Source organism: Bubalus kerabau, chromosome 19 (genome assembly GCF_029407905.1).
Source record: "Bubalus kerabau isolate K-KA32 ecotype Philippines breed swamp buffalo chromosome 19, PCC_UOA_SB_1v2, whole genome shotgun sequence".
Classification (NCBI taxonomy): Eukaryota; Metazoa; Chordata; class Mammalia; order Artiodactyla; family Bovidae; genus Bubalus; species Bubalus kerabau.
The window spans coordinates 34,299,534-34,315,674 of record NC_073642.1 but is presented as its reverse complement, the minus strand read 5'-3'; the positions used below and the strand labels follow the sequence as shown (position 1 = coordinate 34,315,674).

Genomic DNA, 16,141 nt, shown 5'->3' with positions numbered 1-16,141 from the left:
CCCGGTGCCCGGGTCAGCGAAGACCATGGCGTTCATGGTGAAGACCATGGTGGGCGGCCAGCTGAAGAACCTCACTGGAAGCCTGGGGGGCGGCGAGGACAAGGGGGACGGGGACAAGTCGGCCGCCGAAGCGCAGGGCATGAGCCGAGAGGAGTATGAGGAGTATCAGAAGCAACTGGTGGAAGAGAAGTGAGTGGCATCCCTTCCTGGCTCCAATGGCCCTCCCCATCCCCCAAGAGGCCCCCGGCCCACCCTTAGGGCAGTCTCAGACCCCGAGCCCCTCCCCAACTTGTCCAGACTAGGTAAGGGCCGGGCCCTCTAGGCTGCCCCCAGGGCCACCCCATCTCTAACCTAGAACCCCGCTCCACTTTTACATTTGGGCCCAGAGGGAGTGGGGGCAGGGGCGACAGGGGCCTGAGACGATGTGGGGGCACGTGCATTTCTGACGAAACAAGTAATCCCTTAATCCGATCTGGTCTCAGCCGTCTGTGTCTTCCAACTGGAGCTCCTCTCAGCCTGAGGCTCAGAGAAAAGCGTTGCAGCTGAGGGAGAATCAGTCATGGAGACAGATCCTGAGATGAGGGCACTCTTGTGTGCGGACAATGCTGGGACAGAGATGTACCTGGAGTGGAGTTAGGGGCTCAGCTCCACACTAGGCTGCTTGGGTCAGATCCTGGCTTCGCTTCTTTTTTGCTGGGTGACCCTAGGCAAGTTCCTTAACCTTTCTGTGCCTCAGTTTCTTCTTCTGTAAAATGTGGGTGGTGATAAAACATGCCGTATATGTTTATGAGGGTTAATACTTAATGCACATAAACCGCTTAGCAATACACCTGGCACATGGCAAACCATTAAATGTTAGCTATTATTTCACTTAATCATGATAACAGTTTTGTGAGCTGCAAAATCTTATCCTCATTTTACAAAACGGGAAAATAAATGATTTACTCAAAGACAAAAAGTGGTAGCTGAGCCAGGATGCGAACCCGTGTCTGTTCCCAAATACTTTTCCCTACACTGACACAACCTGTCAGAAAAAGAAAAGACAGACCGAGTCAGATGCCACCTATGTTAGGGTCCGGAAAGCCAGACAGACGTGCCCTGATAGCTGCATCGGGCGACGTGTGTGGAGGCAATAAAGGGCACTGTGATAGCCGGGAGAGGCAGTGAAGATTGATCTTGGCTTGTCAGAGCACCCAACATACCGGCCGGCGGGGATGGGAGCCAAGTAAACTTCGGCTAGGACATAGAGACCCTTCCCGCCCCTTCCTCGTAGGCCCCGCCCATTTTCTCAGCCCCGGCGGTGATTCCGCCCCCGGTGCCCCCACAGGATGGAGCGGGACGCGCAGTTCACGCAAAGGAAGGCAGAGCGGGCCACGCTGCGGAGCCACTTCCGAGACAAATACCGGCTGCCCAAGGTAAGCTTAGGACCCTGGGCTGCAAGACTCATCCGGGACCCTGAGCTGTGGGCTCCGGACCCCTTTGCCGTACTCCTGGCACTGCAACGCTCAAGGAGTGTTTGATTAAATTAACGATTCTCTCACTCCTTCATTCATTTACGGTTAATTAGTGCCTGCCAAGGGCCAGGGCTTGACGCTGAGAGGTAGCCCAGTCCAGATGGGTTTGTGTTTCTGGAGTCAATCCAGGCCCCTTCTCTCCTCCAACCCCCACTCACCCAACCCAGAGTCAGGCCTAGGCAGATGAAGAGTTGGAAGGCAGTAGATTCTACCTCAGGGGTAAAATCTCTTGGCACTTCGAAACACCCAGGGAGGGAGGTGGACAGAGAGAAGGCAGCACCTTCTGTGTGCTTGATCGTCATGCCCTTACCTAACCCTTCAGTAACTCTGCCAGGTAGCTATTACCCACATCTACAGATAAGGAAACTGAGGCTCAGAGAGATTAAGGGACTTGGCTATGGTCATACACAGCCTGAGAGTGACGGGAGTGGGAAAAGAGATCAAGCCTGTACGTGCTGAGCCTGCACTTGCTCCCAGACCCCTGGTTCCTTCCAAAGTATGAAGTCTGTCTGCAGATAGTAAAGTACCCCCTTGATTGCCCAAGTAGCTAGGAGGATGTCTCCTCTAGGCTCTGCAGCATCAGATGACCATGTAAGAGTTCTGCTCCTGTTGCCTAAGGAGGGAACTGAGGCACAGGCCACTCCCCCTGCCCAGAAGCTAGACTCTGAGGAGAAAAGGAAGCACAGGCTACACCTGAACTTGATCTTCCACTTGAATTGGAGGATTAGATATGTGAGCATCATATTCACTCATTCAGTACATGTTTACTGAGCCCCTGGCTGCCTCTGATTTCCCACAGGGCACTAGTCTTTTGAAAATCTCTCAAAGGAAGACTCAAACTCAGCTAGGAATGGATCATTCCTCAAATGCTTGCACTAAGGGTATAAGAGAAACAACTCTGTCATCAGAGAACTCTGAGTCCCCTAGGAGAGAGAAGACTTGGCTGTAACTGAGTAGGACATAAAGTGGAAAGCCAAAGAGCCCCCAAAGGGACAGGGAGGTGCAATGAACATCAGTAGGTAGGTGCTGTGCAAAGAGGACACAGATGTTGGAATGAGGGACATAGGTTTACATTTAGCTCCCCCACTTCCTAGTGGTGTGACTTTGGGCAAATTACTAAAGTTATCTGAGCCTCAATTTCCGTATTTGTAAAATGGAGAACATAACACCTACCTCACAGTGTTGTTGTGAGCATTAAAAGCACTCAGCTCAGTGTCAGCCATGTGATAGGTGTTGGATGAATGGAATCCATCACTGTGATGGGTAACATTCTTCAGTGTAGTTAATGACAGTCAACACACAACTTAGCTGACTCAGTCTGACTCCGAAGTATTTTTATGTTGTCATTACTCACTGCACTAGTGTCTCACCTTCAGTATCTCAGGGTGAAGTCAGGCCGTGTGAAAGGGCAAGGTCTCCATATCCAAGCGTCAAAAGCTTGATCCTGGCATGGAGAAGGGGGGCTGAGTTCACTGGAACCTGGAGTTCCAGAATCCTGGGGCTGGAACGCAGTCCAGGCTCCTCCTTGCCCCTCAACTCTGAGTCCCCACAGACCTGCAACCCCATCGCACCCCTTTCCCTCTTCCCTTCAGAACGAGACAGACGAGAGCCAGATCCAGATGGCAGGTGGAGATGTGGAGCTGCCCCGGGAGCTGGCCAAGATGATTGAGGAGGACACAGAGGAGGAGGAGGAAAGGGCCTCGGTCCTTGGGCAGCTGGCCAGCCTCCCTGGCTTGGACCTCGGCTCACTCAAGGACAAGGCCCAGAGCACATTGGGGGACCTCAAGCAATCAGCTGAGAAGTGCCACATCATGTGACTACTTCCCCTGGGGTTACCCACGGGGGTGACCAGAGGGCTGGGCCCACACAAGCGCTGAGAGCATGTCTCAGCTTCCAGCGACCCATATCCCATCTTGGCTTTGTCTCCCTGCCCCAGGCCAGCCCCAGGACCCTTCTCATCCAGGGCTCCAGTCTGCCTTCTGCTCTTGCCCTGTCCACTGGGAGCAAAGTTCCCATTCCTCACCCTACCCCTCAGGACCCACCATCCCTACTCAGCCTGGGAAGGCCTCCCAGGATTGTAGGAATAGACCTGACCCTCTCTGACCATGCCCCCAAGTTCCTGCACACAGGAGAACCCATAGAGGGTCACACAGAGGGACACAGAGATCCTGGTGTGTGCAGAGGGGTATGCACAGATGCATCCTAGCACACACAGACCCAAACACGGGCCAGCTCCCCTGGGTGCCTAGCTCCTCTAGACGCCAACACTCAGATATGCTCAGGGGAGCTTTAAGCAGACACTCACAACAGACAGGAGGCCTGAGTTCACGTCTCCACATTTACTCTCCTTAAAACCCACCACCCTTTCTGGGCCTCAAATCATCGTCTATAAAACTGGAATGGACTGGGTGATTTCTAAGACTTCCTAGCTTGGCCTCCCTGACCCTTGAGAGTCAGCCCCACACCCTTCCTTGGGTAGAGCAGCAGCTGCAGCCATAGTCTCAAGCGGCTGCCACTGTGGGCTCTGGCTCTTGGAAGCTGAGTGATGCTATGTGAGGGGCTTAGTGCCAAGGATGAAGCTGGCACTGAACAGTAGCCCAGGAGGCTCCAGGCCTTCTCTGGGCCCAGGGCCCAGCTAATTTCTGTTCTGTTCCTGTAGAACTCTCTCTGGATTCCATAGCTGGATTTCCTCTCTCAGTTCAGTGAAAAATAAAAATTCCAAATGACTTGCCTATTTTACTTCTTACTGACCTCCAGGAGTCTCGGGTTTCACAGGCCCCTAACCTTGCCCTTGGAGGGGTATTCTCTACCTCCTCATCCACAGCTTCATAGGAGTGCCAGCTCCTATAAGATATTCAAGCAGTCATCTAGATGGGCTGCACCAGGGAAGGCAGGGCCTCTGGGGCATTACCTGAGCCTGCAGGAGGGGCTAAGACTCAACCACAGCTGTCTCTGGCACCTGTGCCGATCCCCTTCCACATCTTGGCCATCGAAGGTGTAACAAAACGAAGGCAGGGCAACTGCCTTCCAGCCCAGGCACTGCTGTGTGACTTTGAGCAGGTCCCTTTCCCTCTCTGAGCCTGTTTCCTCCCCTGCTGTGATATTAAGAGCCCCACTCAATAATAATAACACCTGGTTCACAGGGTGGCCATTTGTAAAGCCCTTGGCACATGATGGACCATATCAATAAATGGTAACTTGTTCTTAAAAAAAAAGTGTAGAGTCCAAATCTCATCCTGCTCACCTATGTGTGTGCCCCGAGGGTGGGGGTTATCCAGGAGACCAACCAGGAGGCTCCATAAGCAGGCCATCTCAGAGGCCTGCGAGGAGCAAGGTGCTACAGGCAGATCCTGGTGCCCCCTGTTTGCCACCAGACTGTAGAGAAGCCAGCCAAGATTTACAGGCAGAAGAGCCATCTCAGGGTTTGGTTTCAAGGGCAAAGCTTCTATTAGGTTCCTTTGTAAAATAAGAACAAGAAACATAAAACCTGTGCAGTAGGTAATGTGGGGAGGGAGATGTGGGAGAGAAAGAGAGGATGATGAGTTAGGATGGTGGGGGCAGGGAGGGACGCAGGCCCCGGATCTGGGCAGTGATGCTCAGCTGTCATGCTGGGTCTTCTCTCTTGAACACCCCAGGGAAAGGGGCCTGGGCTGCCCTCAAGGGGGGTCATGGGACAAAAACCCCTCCTGACCTTTCTGGAGCTTGAGGAGACCAAGTTCTGGCCCCAGGTTGTTGGGGGTGGGGCATGGGCCACCTCGGCAGCATCAGCAGCAAGGCCCACGTCAGCTCTCCGCCCTCCAGGGGCCTTCTGCCTAATGGGACTGGACAGACCCTTTCCCCTCAGTGGTTTGCAGGACCAAAAGCGAAAGAGCAGGGATGCGGGCCGTGGGGAGGCTGGGGAGTGAACACTCACTGAACCCTCACAAAATGGGCTGGCTGGGGCCTGGGGTTAGGGAGTGGGAGGGGGCTGAGCCCCCACTCTGGCTCCTTGCTCACAGCCTGAGAACCCTGAGGGGCCCTGACCTGTCTGCCTGTCCCTGGAATCGAGGTGGAGGGGGCAGTGAAGGCTCTGGGGCTCAGGCAGAGATGGGCAAGGAGGGTGGGCGGAGGGGTGCGCAGGCTCTGCTCGCCTCCTCGCCTCGCTCTTCTTTCCCCTGCTCTCTGAACTTCCCTGTCAGCCCATGGCCCTCTCATCTGTATCTCCAACCCTCGGTCTCCTTCCTGGCTCACACCCACCCAACACCTATGCCCTCAACGTGAGGCTGACCTGGCCGAGCTGGAGTCCCCCCTGCATCTGCCGCACGCTCAGCCCTCAGCCCCGCAGTCCTCCCATCCTGCTTCTACTCCCACTTAGACCATCATTTTCTTGATGACTAGTCCATCCTCCTGGTGTGATGTGACAGCCACAAAGCCACTCACCACCAAAACTTTCCAGACCGATGCAAGTCCCACCATTAGGGCACCATAGTTTAGGGAAGGTATCATTCTTCTCCCGGCCCCTCCCTCCTGTTCTCTCTTTTCTTCCTTCTCACCCCGCAGGCAGTCTGAGGATACAGGACATGCTGACAGGTGATAAGACAGCCCCTCCAACCCCCTCACTCTTTTAGGAGGAAGACAACAGAGCTGGCTGGCCTGCTCCCTCTCATGCCCACCCTCAGGCTCTCTGGCTCCAGAAACGGGGACTTCAGGGAGATAAGTGGCGACCCCTGGCCCCTGCCGGGCTCAAGCCCCCTTCTGCCTTCACCCCTGCAGACAGCCCAGGCCTGGTTCCCAGAGGGAGGAGGGGTACAGAGAGAAGTGACTTTCTGGAGGCCAGTCGATCTCCAGGGAGGAGCTGGAGAGGGTGGTGATGGGTTTGGAGTTGAGAGGCTCTTCCCTTCCCCCAGTGGCCATATGGTCCCTCCTCCAACACTGGAGGCCCCGGCAGGGGCAGGCAACGGGACATCTGGGGGATGTCCGTTTGCTGAGCCCGAGCTGCTGGCAGTGCCTACTGACCCAGCTGACTCCTGAGGCTGGGTTGGGGGTGGGGAGCCGCACATGAGGGGAGTGCGAGGGAACCATGGAGCCTGCTGCCCCGCCTCCCACCCGGTGCCTGCCAGAAATTGCTGTTCCCAGAATCCGTGTGAGTGAGGCTCGGAGCAAGGGAGCCAGGCTGGGCTAGGTCTGGGGAAGCAGCAACGCTGGGGCTGCCTTTTCTCTAACCAACAAGAACTGCGCCTGTGTCTGTTTGATCATGACTGCAAGTCTGTGTGGGGTCTGCACGGGTATGTGAGTGTTTTTGTAGGTGTCTGTGGCCCGTGGCCTGTTAGTATCTGTGTGTGTGTGGCGGGGGTGGGTGTGAGTTGCACTGGGGAAAGTGCCCCCTTCTTTCACACCCCAGCCTCGAGGTCGGGCCACCTCCCTCTCAGGGAGGGCCTGGATGGTAGCTGGCCTCTGAGGACAGCAGCCCTTCTAGACGGCATCCCTCAGGAGCTGAGGTTCTGTGTCCTCCTCACCCCAGCTGGTCAGGCCGGCCAGACGCCTGGGTCCCTCAACCTGCTCGAGGCCCATCTGCTTCTCCCAGGGCTGGCCCCTTGGGAGACAGAGGGCCCAGTGCTGGCTGGTCTGGGAGACTTAGTGGAGGTGAGGGCAGGGCAGGGTGAGCACCCAGAGGCTGGGAGGGAGAGGTAGCCTGCCCTGTCTTGGGCACTCTCAGACTGTTAAAGGTGAGAGATGGAAACTCTCGCTCCTAGGGGAAAAAACTTATTAAAAAAGATTAGCGTATTTCCCAAAGGCCTCTGTCATTTAAAGAAAGTCCTGGGGAGCCCTACCTCCTCTGGCTGGGCCGTCTCCCTCCTTGGCAGGTGGCTTAGACACCTTCCCCAGGGCCTCCTCCGCCAGCCTCCGGCTTCAGGTCTTTCCTATACCCAGTGCCCCCATGGGGGCCCACTCCCCTCCACAATCACATGTAGAATGGTATCAGACCCGTCCTCAGATCGCCAATGCAGACATCACAAATAGAAACTGGGGCCTCTGGGGCCAAGCTTTTACCCCATTATCCTTCTATTCGATTAGTCTTTCACAAACCCCATCCTTCCTCATTCCCACTCTCCCTCCCATCCATTTCTCTCAATTTATCCACCCAACTGGATCCATTCATTCTCCTCCTTCCTTCTCATTTTACTCAGAGGGTTTTCTGTCCAGCCCACTCCCAGAAATAATCTGAATGCATTCCTCTGAAAATAACATTTTTTGAATTCTGTGTGCCAGGCTCATTTAATCCTCCCAGGTTCCCACGGGGCATTTACCTTCATCCTCATTTTACTGAGAAACAGGCTACTCAATGGGTCCCAAGCTTCAGAGCCACAGATCAAGGCCAGGAGTTTAGCTCTGCTTCCTGCCTTCCAGGTCACTGCTCCACACTGCCACCCAACGGTCAGGCTTCTGGAGAAGTTAGCCCTTTAAGGGAACTCGGGCCTTGGTGGCTGCCCAAGGGGGCGAGCTCCGTCTCCCTAAGTCCCCCAAGATGCTCCTCCCACCAGAGGGTGGGGGGAGGGCTGCTGGAAACTACCCCAACTTGGGGGGCCCTGGGAGCTGAGCATGAGCACAACACACCCTAGAGGATGCCCTTTCCCTAATCTGGCTCTCTGGCCCAGGGTGAGAGGGGGTGGAGACACCGGGTCCTGTCTGGGATGAGCAGTGTGCAGCACAGACGTTCAGCAGAATCACTGTCACTGGGCCCTTCTCCCGGTGCAGACAGGAAGGGCCTTCTCTGGGCTCTGAGGCCTGCGCTTGGGGCTCCCCACTGCTCTCCTGGACGGTGGGAGGCCTGGTTGTAGGTCAGCCTGGCTCTCCCAGAACCCCTGGGGCTGAGGGCATGGGGCAGATGTGGCTTTCACTCCCCCCACCCTGTGACCTCCCCCGGCCTCCCGCTCCACCCAGCTTTTCCTGGAGCCCCTCTAGCCCCAGCCTGTGAGCTGGGGCTCTCTCTGCTGTTTTTCCCAGGGCAAGAAGAGAAGAACAAATTCAGAAAATAATTTAATAGAAAAACAATGAATTATATTCTTTACACCCAGTCTCCTATAGGGAAGGCAGACAACTCTTGCCCCCAAGAGGCATTTAAGGACAGAAGGATTAGAAATCACTAACACCCTCTCTGATTGTTTAGAAAAGAAAAGGCTAAATAACTCCAGGTAGACATATTCTTTCCAGGTTAAAGACACTTTGTTCTCCTGGAAGCCCACGCAGGGGCTTGAGGAGAGAGCAACAGTGCCACTGGAGAGATGGGGAGAACCCAGGCCGGGAAAGGGGAGGAGCTTGCCTGGGGTCACACACGGCTGGAGCAGCCGTGTCAGACCCAGGGTTAGGTCCCTGGATCACTGGTTCCCCTGGAGCCCACATGCCTCCCCGTCCCAGGCCTGGACCAGCTCTGCGGTCAGTACAGGCATCCCTCAGAGGGATGAAGGTGGGAGGGATGAGGATTGAGGACCCCTCCCCTTGTGCCCCCCAGACCAGGGCAAGAACAAGGCATGGGTTTCTCAAATTTGCCCCATCTCTACCCAAGATATTGTTTTCATGCATGAAGGATAATCTTAAAATATCGAGAGGGTAGGCCGGGGTCAGCTCCCGGGAAGACTGGTTGAGCTCTGCAGGGCTGAGTGCACATGGTGGGATGGATGGTCCCTGAGGGGTCTTGGAAGCCCTGTTCCAGTGCACAGAGGGAGGTGAGGCTCCCAGGAAAGACAGGGGTGGGCACAGCTGCCTGCTGGCAGGGAGTGAAAAAAGCAGGAGGGCCCTGCAGAGGGCCCTGGCCCTCATCTCAGAGCAAAACCAGAAATCAACAGGCTCAGCGCCCAGCAACCACCAAACAAAAGTCACGTGACAGAAACACACTTCTCCCAGAGTTCTCCCCACCCCAGGCCAAGGCCCTGTGCTCCCGGCACACACCACGGGCTCTTAGACTCTCTAGGGAGTTAGAAGTCGCCCAGGAGTGCTGGGGATCCTGTGGTATGCGGGGGTCCCAGAATTGCCCATCCAGGAAGCCTGCTCCTTAGTGTTGCTGAAGGCCACAGAATTCTGGGGGCCAGCTGGGGTGCATCCCCAGTTCCCAGTGATCTGTCCGATCATCCTTCAGGGTCACTGCAGAGTACAAGCTGTGGAGGGGAAGTGGGGAGCGTCAGTCTCGGGTCTCCGGCAAGAGAGGCAGAATCTAGGGCTGCCCCAGTCTTCATCCCTCCTCAGGTGAAGGGTCAGACCCCAGGGCAGGACTCACAGCTACGAACAGACTCCGACAGCCCCTCTTTGTCCAGGGTCTCGGCTTCCCAGTGAGACTCTTTCATCTGCAGAACATAAAGGACAGACTGTGAGGAGAGGCCTTCAGACAGTAACGAGAGGGAGTCACAGCACAGGGAGCAGGGGACAGACAGCCACGGGCAGAGAGGAACAGAACGCACATAGCTTCGCCCCAGTGTGGGTCCCCACATGCCCACCTTGACCTGCTCCTTCAGGTACTCAGCCCGAGCCATGAGATTCTGAACCTGCCAAGGGAAGACATGCCCAAGGACATGGGGTAAGAAGAGGCCTTCAAGTCAAGCTCCTTCTCACTCCTAATGCTCCCTGGTATCCTCTGCCTCATCAGAGCAACTTGCCTGAGTCCTTCTCTGCCCCTTCCTCCAGGAAGCCTCCTGACTGCTGCTCAGTTCTCAGACCCTGCTTGTCCCTCTGCCCTGATCCAAGCACCCGAGCCCTGATGACGTGCACGGGAGTCACCAACTTAGCAAGTCTGTGAGGTTTGACTCCCAGACCTGGGGCACCTTGAGGGAACCCAAGGAGGTCCCCACACATGGAAGCAGGGCAAATGGGGAAGAGGAACCCCACCCCCCCCATCCCCACCGACCCTCCCAACCCCAGTGGGCACCTCAGTGTGAAGCAGCTCCCGCCTCCGGCCTGGGGGCTCCGCTGCAGAGAGAGGGAAGGTGTGTGGTGAGGGCGGGGAGGCCGGAGGCCGGTGGGGAGGTGGGGCTGGGGCCTTACCTGCCAGCAGCAGCAGCAGCTCCCCCAGACTGTGCTGGTACAGGGCCAGTGCGTCCTGCTCCCCGCCAGCCTCTTCCTCCTGCAGCCACATGGACACTAGGTCGTCTAGGGGGACGACCTGGACTCCTCCTGCCCCGCCCAGACCCCTCCCAGCAGCTCCAAACCTTGGCCATGGCAGCCGAAGCCACTTCCAGGGCAGCCAGGAGGCGCGGCTTGTCCCGGGCCATCTCTGGGATGAGGGGCAAAGGCACACTGTGAGAGGAGCCGTCTGCTTTCTCACCTCAGGATGCCTACCTCCACCTCCCTCCCCCTTGGGCTGGAAGGAAGTGGCCGGGGAACTGGTGGTCAGCGGGGGTCAGGGCCTACCTCTGAGCAGGTCTCGGGCAGAGGTCCCTTGCCTCAGCAGGGCCCGATTGGAGGAGGAGACGATGGCCTTGAGCTCCTCAGCCCGGGACACGTACTGCCCTACCTGCTGAAGGGCAAGGGGCTGAGGAAGGGCTGTCCCCCATTGCCTCCCTCGCCAGCACCCAGCTCCAGGTTCTCCCTTTGGGTCCTCAGTGATTGCCCCAAACTGCAACATCAGTTGCAGGGGCCAACTGAGGCCAGCCTGAACCCCTTCCCGGGGAGGGAGGTTCCTCTAGCAGAGCCAACCCCCAGAGGCCTTGGGACCCCTCCCCATGTCCTTAGGGGACTCTGATCACCTTTGCCTTAATTGCCTCCTTCCGCTGGGCGTCCACTTCGTCTGCAGAAAATGGGAGTTTAAATGAGGCCTCTGAAGCGAGGAGACCCCTGCCTCACATCAACCCCTCTGGAATCCCCCAAAGCAATGGTTCCAGATTTCTCCACTGTCTTGTCTCCCACAAAATTCTGGAAGGGGAGCTGCTTCTGGAACCCAGCCACTGTGGCTGTGGCTGACTCCGCCCTGCCACACCCGCCTGGCACTCACAGTGCAGGGCGGGGACGAAGAAGTCCAGGGCCTTGCAGTAGAGAGACAAGGCAGCCGCAGCGTCCCCCTCCTGGTCCTTCTTCACAGCCTGCACCACCAGGGCGGTCTGTGGGAGGGCAGATTGGGAGTCATGCCCACCCCCAACACTCACCGCAAGGGGGTCATCCATACCCTGAGCCCACCCTCTGCCTCCTGCTGGGCAGGTCACCTGGTAACCACTGAAAGGGGTCGATGAAACCCCCCACCTGCCCTCAGCCCACCCGTCTCCACTGGCTGCTCACTGCTCGTCCCAGGCTCTCCCCACTGGGCATGTGCTCCAGGTCTACCCAAGGGTGGGAGAAGAAGTCCTGGAAGGAGATGCGGCGGCTGGGGTCCCGCTCCAGGAGCCGCTGCAGCAGATCTCGGCAGTCCTGGGAGAGTTGGGGCCGCAGGGGGAGCTGCGGGGGTAGGGGTGGAACAGATCACACTCGGCTCTGGCACCCTGGCCCCCAGCCCCCGGGGCCTGTCAGGACCACCCTGCCCTGGGGGGCCCCCAAGACACACATCTGACAGATGGAGAATATGAGGCAAGGAGGAAGAGCGACAGGTCGGAGTGTGACAGCCAGTGAGAGCCAAGCCTCCTCCCCAGGCTCCTGTCTTTGTGGTCCTATGGACTGTAGCCTGCTAGGCTCCTCTGTCCATGGGATTCTCCAGGCAAGAATACTGGAGTGGGTTGCCATTTTCTCTCCAGGGGATCTTCCCAACACAGGGATGAACATGCATCTCCTGTGTCTCCTGCATTGGCAGGCAGATTATCACTGAGCCACCTGGGAAGCCCTTCTCCCAGTCGGGACCCTGAAACAGGCTGTAGGGCAGGCCTTGTGCTCCCCACTATGGTTGATCTGGGTTCCCGGGACTGCATGGAGCCAACTGTCAGGCTAGAGTGTGCCCAGCTCCACAGTGGTGGCCTGGAGCCCACACCCCAGTCTGTGCAGGTGGCAGTGAGCTCTGCCACCTCAGGGCCCTGACTCCCGCTGCGCCTCACAGTTTCGAAGGCCCTGCTAGACCTACCTCAATAACCCGGTTGCTCCGGATCTTCTCTTCCAGCTCTGAGAACGACCTGGAGGCAAAGGGGGGCTGCCCGAAGAGGGCTTCTGTGGAAGGGAGGCAGAGGGCAGGCTGGGAGGGGATAGGGTCAAGCTGGGCCTGGCCCACTCCTGGAGAAGGGCCCCAGACCAGGCGAGTCAGTGTTTTCATTAAAACCCTTCAGGAGTGGCCCAGTGATGCTCTGACTGAGGATGCTCTTACAGTGCGGGCCTCCACGTGGGGGCAGGGGACAGAGCTCTCACCATATAGGATGACCCCCACAGACCAGAGGTCTACACGGGCATCGTACTGCCGCTGACACACCATCTCGGGAGCCATGTAGAGTGGGGAGCCACGAAGCACGTGCTTCTCATCCCGGGGGGACATGTGCTGTGCAAAGCCAAAGTCTGCAGGCAAGAGGCCAGGCAGCAGGCTCAGTTTCTGCTCCTGCTTTACAGACTACCCGTGGGCTCATGGGCGGGATTCCTCCCACCCTCTAGACTCACCAGGATTAACCCCACTTCCCTACTTTGCTCATGTCGTTTCTCTCACTACAAACCCTTCTACCTCTTTGAGGGCATATATTCTACCCATCCTGCACAGCCCCCTGCACACCTTTTCCCAGGAAGCCCACACCAATGAGGATAAGGGCTCACTAGGGGTTGACCTCTCCTTCACTGTCCTACTCAGCTCAGTGGACCTCTCTGGCCTCCAGCTTCAAGTCAGTTCTCCAAATTTTATCAGGGGCCACAACTACCCTTTTTCCCACTCCACACTTTCCAACACTGCCCCAGACTGAGTCATAGTTCAGTGATGGATAAAGGACTAAGTCTGGTCACACTTTGAACCCTGACCCCACCCAGGATATCACATCGCTGGAGTCGAGCATCAGTAGCCTGAGAAAGGCCCTACCTTTTGGTGACGGGGCCCGTCCCTGGACATCCCAGCCTGTCGCTGTCTGATGACTCAACAGAGGGCTCAATGAGAACCAGGGCTGCTGAGCGAGCCCAGGAAGAAGAAGCCCTCTGCACACCACCCTCCAAACCTCCACACCTTCCGTTCCAGACTCACACCTGCCAGTTTAAGGTGGGGCTTCTCCAGGGAGCTCAGCAGAATGTTCTGTGGCTTCAGGTCCAGGTGAGAGATGTTCCGTTCATGTAAGAACTGCAGGGCACTGGCTAGGCAGTAGGAACCGTGCAGAGTGACAGGTCAGAGAAGCCTCTCTCCCATCCCCTCTCTTACCTGCCTGCCCAACCCCAGTTCTGGACTGGTCTACCAAATGCTTTTTTTTTTTTTTTTGCCTATGCTACATCTCAGCTGTGGCTTGTGGGATCTAGTTCTCTGACCAGGGATTGAATCTGGGCCCCCTGCGTTGGGAACGCAGAGTCTGATCTAACCACTGAACCACCAGCAAAGTCCCTACCAAATGCTTTACATACAAGCACCAGGCTCCCCCCCACTGCTAAGACTTTGCCTCACGCCCACCTCAAGTGACCTCCTTCCTCCCTTGTGCCCCTTCACAAGTCTCCCCTCCTCCTAGAAGCCTCCCTAGATGTCCCAGCCCTTTAGGCCCTTGCTCTTCTCCTTGGCAAAACACTTGGGTCTTCGGAATGCTCCACGAGGTCTTTATGTTACTGAAGATGTTTCATGTGTGGAAGCTTGTACTCCCCACGGATGGGGCCCCTCTCCATCTCTCTCACAGCATCCTTAAGCCAGGGATGGGCAAAACGAAGGGTGGGCCCTACAAATCCAAGCTGGGGCAGCAGGCAACTGCTGAGAGTGCCACAGCTCTAAGCCTGGGGCCGGGGTGGGGTGGGAGAGCAGAGATCATGGGAAGGGGCGTCAGGCTGGGGTTAGAGGCTTTTACCCAACTGCTGCATGAAGACCCTAGCCACCTTCTCAGGCAGAATCCTGCGGGTGTGGATGAAGCGAGACAGGTCACCTCCTGCGCAGAATTCCATGATGAGGTAGATGTTGTCACTGTCCCACTGGGGTTAGAGGCAGAGAGGAGGCTTGAAGAGAGTGGCCCTTCTCAGCCCCCTTCGGTGGTCACCCCATCCCAAGCCCACACCTGGAAGTCTTTCAGCTGTACAATGTGGGGGTGTCGAATGCCCTTGAGGATCTCTATTTCTGTCAGGAGGTTTTCCACGGATGCCTTGTTCAGACTCTTCTTGGCCACACACTTTATGGCTACCACCTCCCGAGTATCCTTCTGTGGGGACAGGAGATTCAAGGGCTCTGCCTTGAGAGGACCAAGAACCATGCATGGCCAGAAGGCTCTGGTCCCCTCTGCCCTGCTCCTCCTCTCTGGGCCTACCCACTCACACCAGCATCCAGGTTGCCCAGCTGCCCTCTCTCAGGCCAGTAAGGCACCCAGATTCTGGAATCCTGGCTTCCCCACTAGCCTCTCTGCTTCACAATCCCTTTCATTGTATTCTAGAGTGCCCCTGCTAAGGCATGTTATTCACTGTTCTAAACTGCCCACTCGGCTTCCTAAGTGGGTCCAGCCTTCTAGAACCCTGCCCCAGACTCCTCCTAGCCCACAGGTATCCTCCCTGTTTGGAGCCTATTCTTCAGCCACTAACGCCGAGGCTCCATCGAGGACTTCACTCGTCTCTCCGCACAACATTGGTGTTATTTGTTTTGAAGACCTATCTGTGGCGGTCACCGCACACCTCCTCCACAGAAGGTCAACCTGGCACAGGCCAAGCCGTGCACCCTTAGCTCACGCCGTCTCAACCTCTCCCCGTTTCCCGGCCCGGGCTTGCTTAGCGTCTGGCGGGCACCGGGGCCAGTACCTCAGAAGTTCTCGAGCCCCCAATTGCTGCCTCGCACAGAAGCCCCAAGGCGCCCCGCACCCACCTTGGCGTAGGCCTTGTACACCGTGGCATACGTGCCACTGCCCAGGCGCTCAGTGAGAATGAAGCCGTCCACTCGCGGGGGGCCCCAGCCGGACCCCGCCATCCCGACAGCCCGCGCCCGCGGCCGGGCGCTTCCTGGTTCCCGGAGCCGGGGTTCCGGCCAGGAGCCGAGAGGGCAGCGCGCGCCGGACTCCACACTGCCCCGAGCGGCGCCCGCCGGAAGTGCAGCGAGGCAGGCGGGGCGGGGCGCGGCGCCCGACCGCCCCCGCGCCCCTCCCCTCCAGGTGCGGCTCCTGGGAGCCTCCGCCTTCACCTGCACAGGAAATCAGATGACTCGCCAGTACCCGCAAGATCCATTTGGAGATACGCAGGTCCTCGCGGGCCTAACGGGAGTTAGCAGAGGTCACCCGGGAAATCCCATGCAGACTGGACAGCATCTTTTTTTTTTTTTTGGACAGCATCTTATTAGATCGCCCACGTGAATGGGATAGGAGAGAAGCTCCATCTAAGACGTGGATAGGGTGTGTTCAAAGAGGCCCCTCTCCTCCAAGACCAGCAACTGTGAATGTGGAAGTACCGGAACAAGAAAGTACCATGGAAGAGGACAAGCAGTATCAGTAAGGGGTGAGGGACTGAGCCTGCCCAGACTGGCCAGGGAGTAGAGTGACCAGACACAGCATCTTCACTGTCTCTTCTCACCTATGGCTGGCCTGCCTCAGTCCCTACCCTATGGGGCACTCCCA

General features: G+C 57.2%; 2 protein-coding genes across 3 annotated transcripts; one reads left to right on the top strand and one right to left on the bottom strand.

Moving 5' to 3' along the window:
- The first annotated feature begins 25 nt into the window (after window positions 1-25).
- CPLX3 (complexin 3) lies at window positions 26-3,629 on the top strand. Its single transcript, XM_055556039.1, has 3 exons — window positions 26-189; window positions 1,328-1,415; window positions 3,107-3,629. Exons 1-3 carry the CDS (start codon window positions 26-28, stop codon window positions 3,329-3,331), a joined length of 477 nt encoding a protein of 158 aa, XP_055412014.1. The 3' UTR covers window positions 3,332-3,629.
- A 4,891-nt stretch (window positions 3,630-8,520) lies between these two features.
- ULK3 (unc-51 like kinase 3) lies at window positions 8,521-16,042 on the bottom strand. Of its 2 annotated transcripts, none has more exons than XM_055555411.1 (16): window positions 15,400-16,042; window positions 14,609-14,749; window positions 14,405-14,525; window positions 13,611-13,715; window positions 12,801-12,944; window positions 12,523-12,605; window positions 11,754-11,909; window positions 11,473-11,578; window positions 11,228-11,268; window positions 10,893-10,998; window positions 10,691-10,755; window positions 10,527-10,605; window positions 10,411-10,451; window positions 9,983-10,030; window positions 9,766-9,832; window positions 8,521-9,646 (listed from the first exon to the last, which is right to left on the bottom strand). In XM_055555411.1, exons 1-16 carry the CDS (start codon window positions 15,499-15,501, stop codon window positions 9,630-9,632), a joined length of 1,422 nt encoding a protein of 473 aa, XP_055411386.1. In that variant the 5' UTR covers window positions 15,502-16,042; the 3' UTR covers window positions 8,521-9,629. The 2 variants fall into 2 exon arrangements, with proteins under 2 accessions (XP_055411386.1, XP_055411387.1); XM_055555412.1 differs by having other exon boundaries at window positions 10,893-10,995.
- Between the last annotated feature and the right edge of the window lie 99 nt (window positions 16,043-16,141).

What these genes read in the sequence shown, in the direction of transcription:
- CPLX3 (XM_055556039.1), top strand. Translation starts at nt 26, where the DNA reads ATGGCGTTCATGGTGAAGACCATGGTGGGCGGCCAGCTGAAGAACCTC. An exon ending in AAGCAACTGGTGGAAGAGAA is followed by an intron (nt 190 to 1,327) that starts GTGAGTGGCATC and finishes GTGCCCCCACAG; the next exon opens with GATGGAGCGGGACGCGCAGT. An exon ending in ACAAATACCGGCTGCCCAAG is followed by an intron (nt 1,416 to 3,106) that starts GTAAGCTTAGGA and finishes TCTTCCCTTCAG; the next exon opens with AACGAGACAGACGAGAGCCA.
- ULK3 (XM_055555411.1), bottom strand. Translation starts at nt 15,501, where the DNA reads ATGGCGGGGTCCGGCTGGGGCCCCCCGCGAGTGGACGGCTTCATTCTC. An exon ending in TGTGGGGGTCATCCTATATG is followed by an intron (nt 12,606 to 12,800) that starts GTGAGAGCTCTG and finishes TCCCTTCCACAG; the next exon opens with AAGCCCTCTTCGGGCAGCCC. An exon ending in GCTGCTGCTGCTGCTGGCAG is followed by an intron (nt 10,452 to 10,526) that starts GTAAGGCCCCAG and finishes CTCTCTCTGCAG; the next exon opens with CGGAGCCCCCAGGCCGGAGG.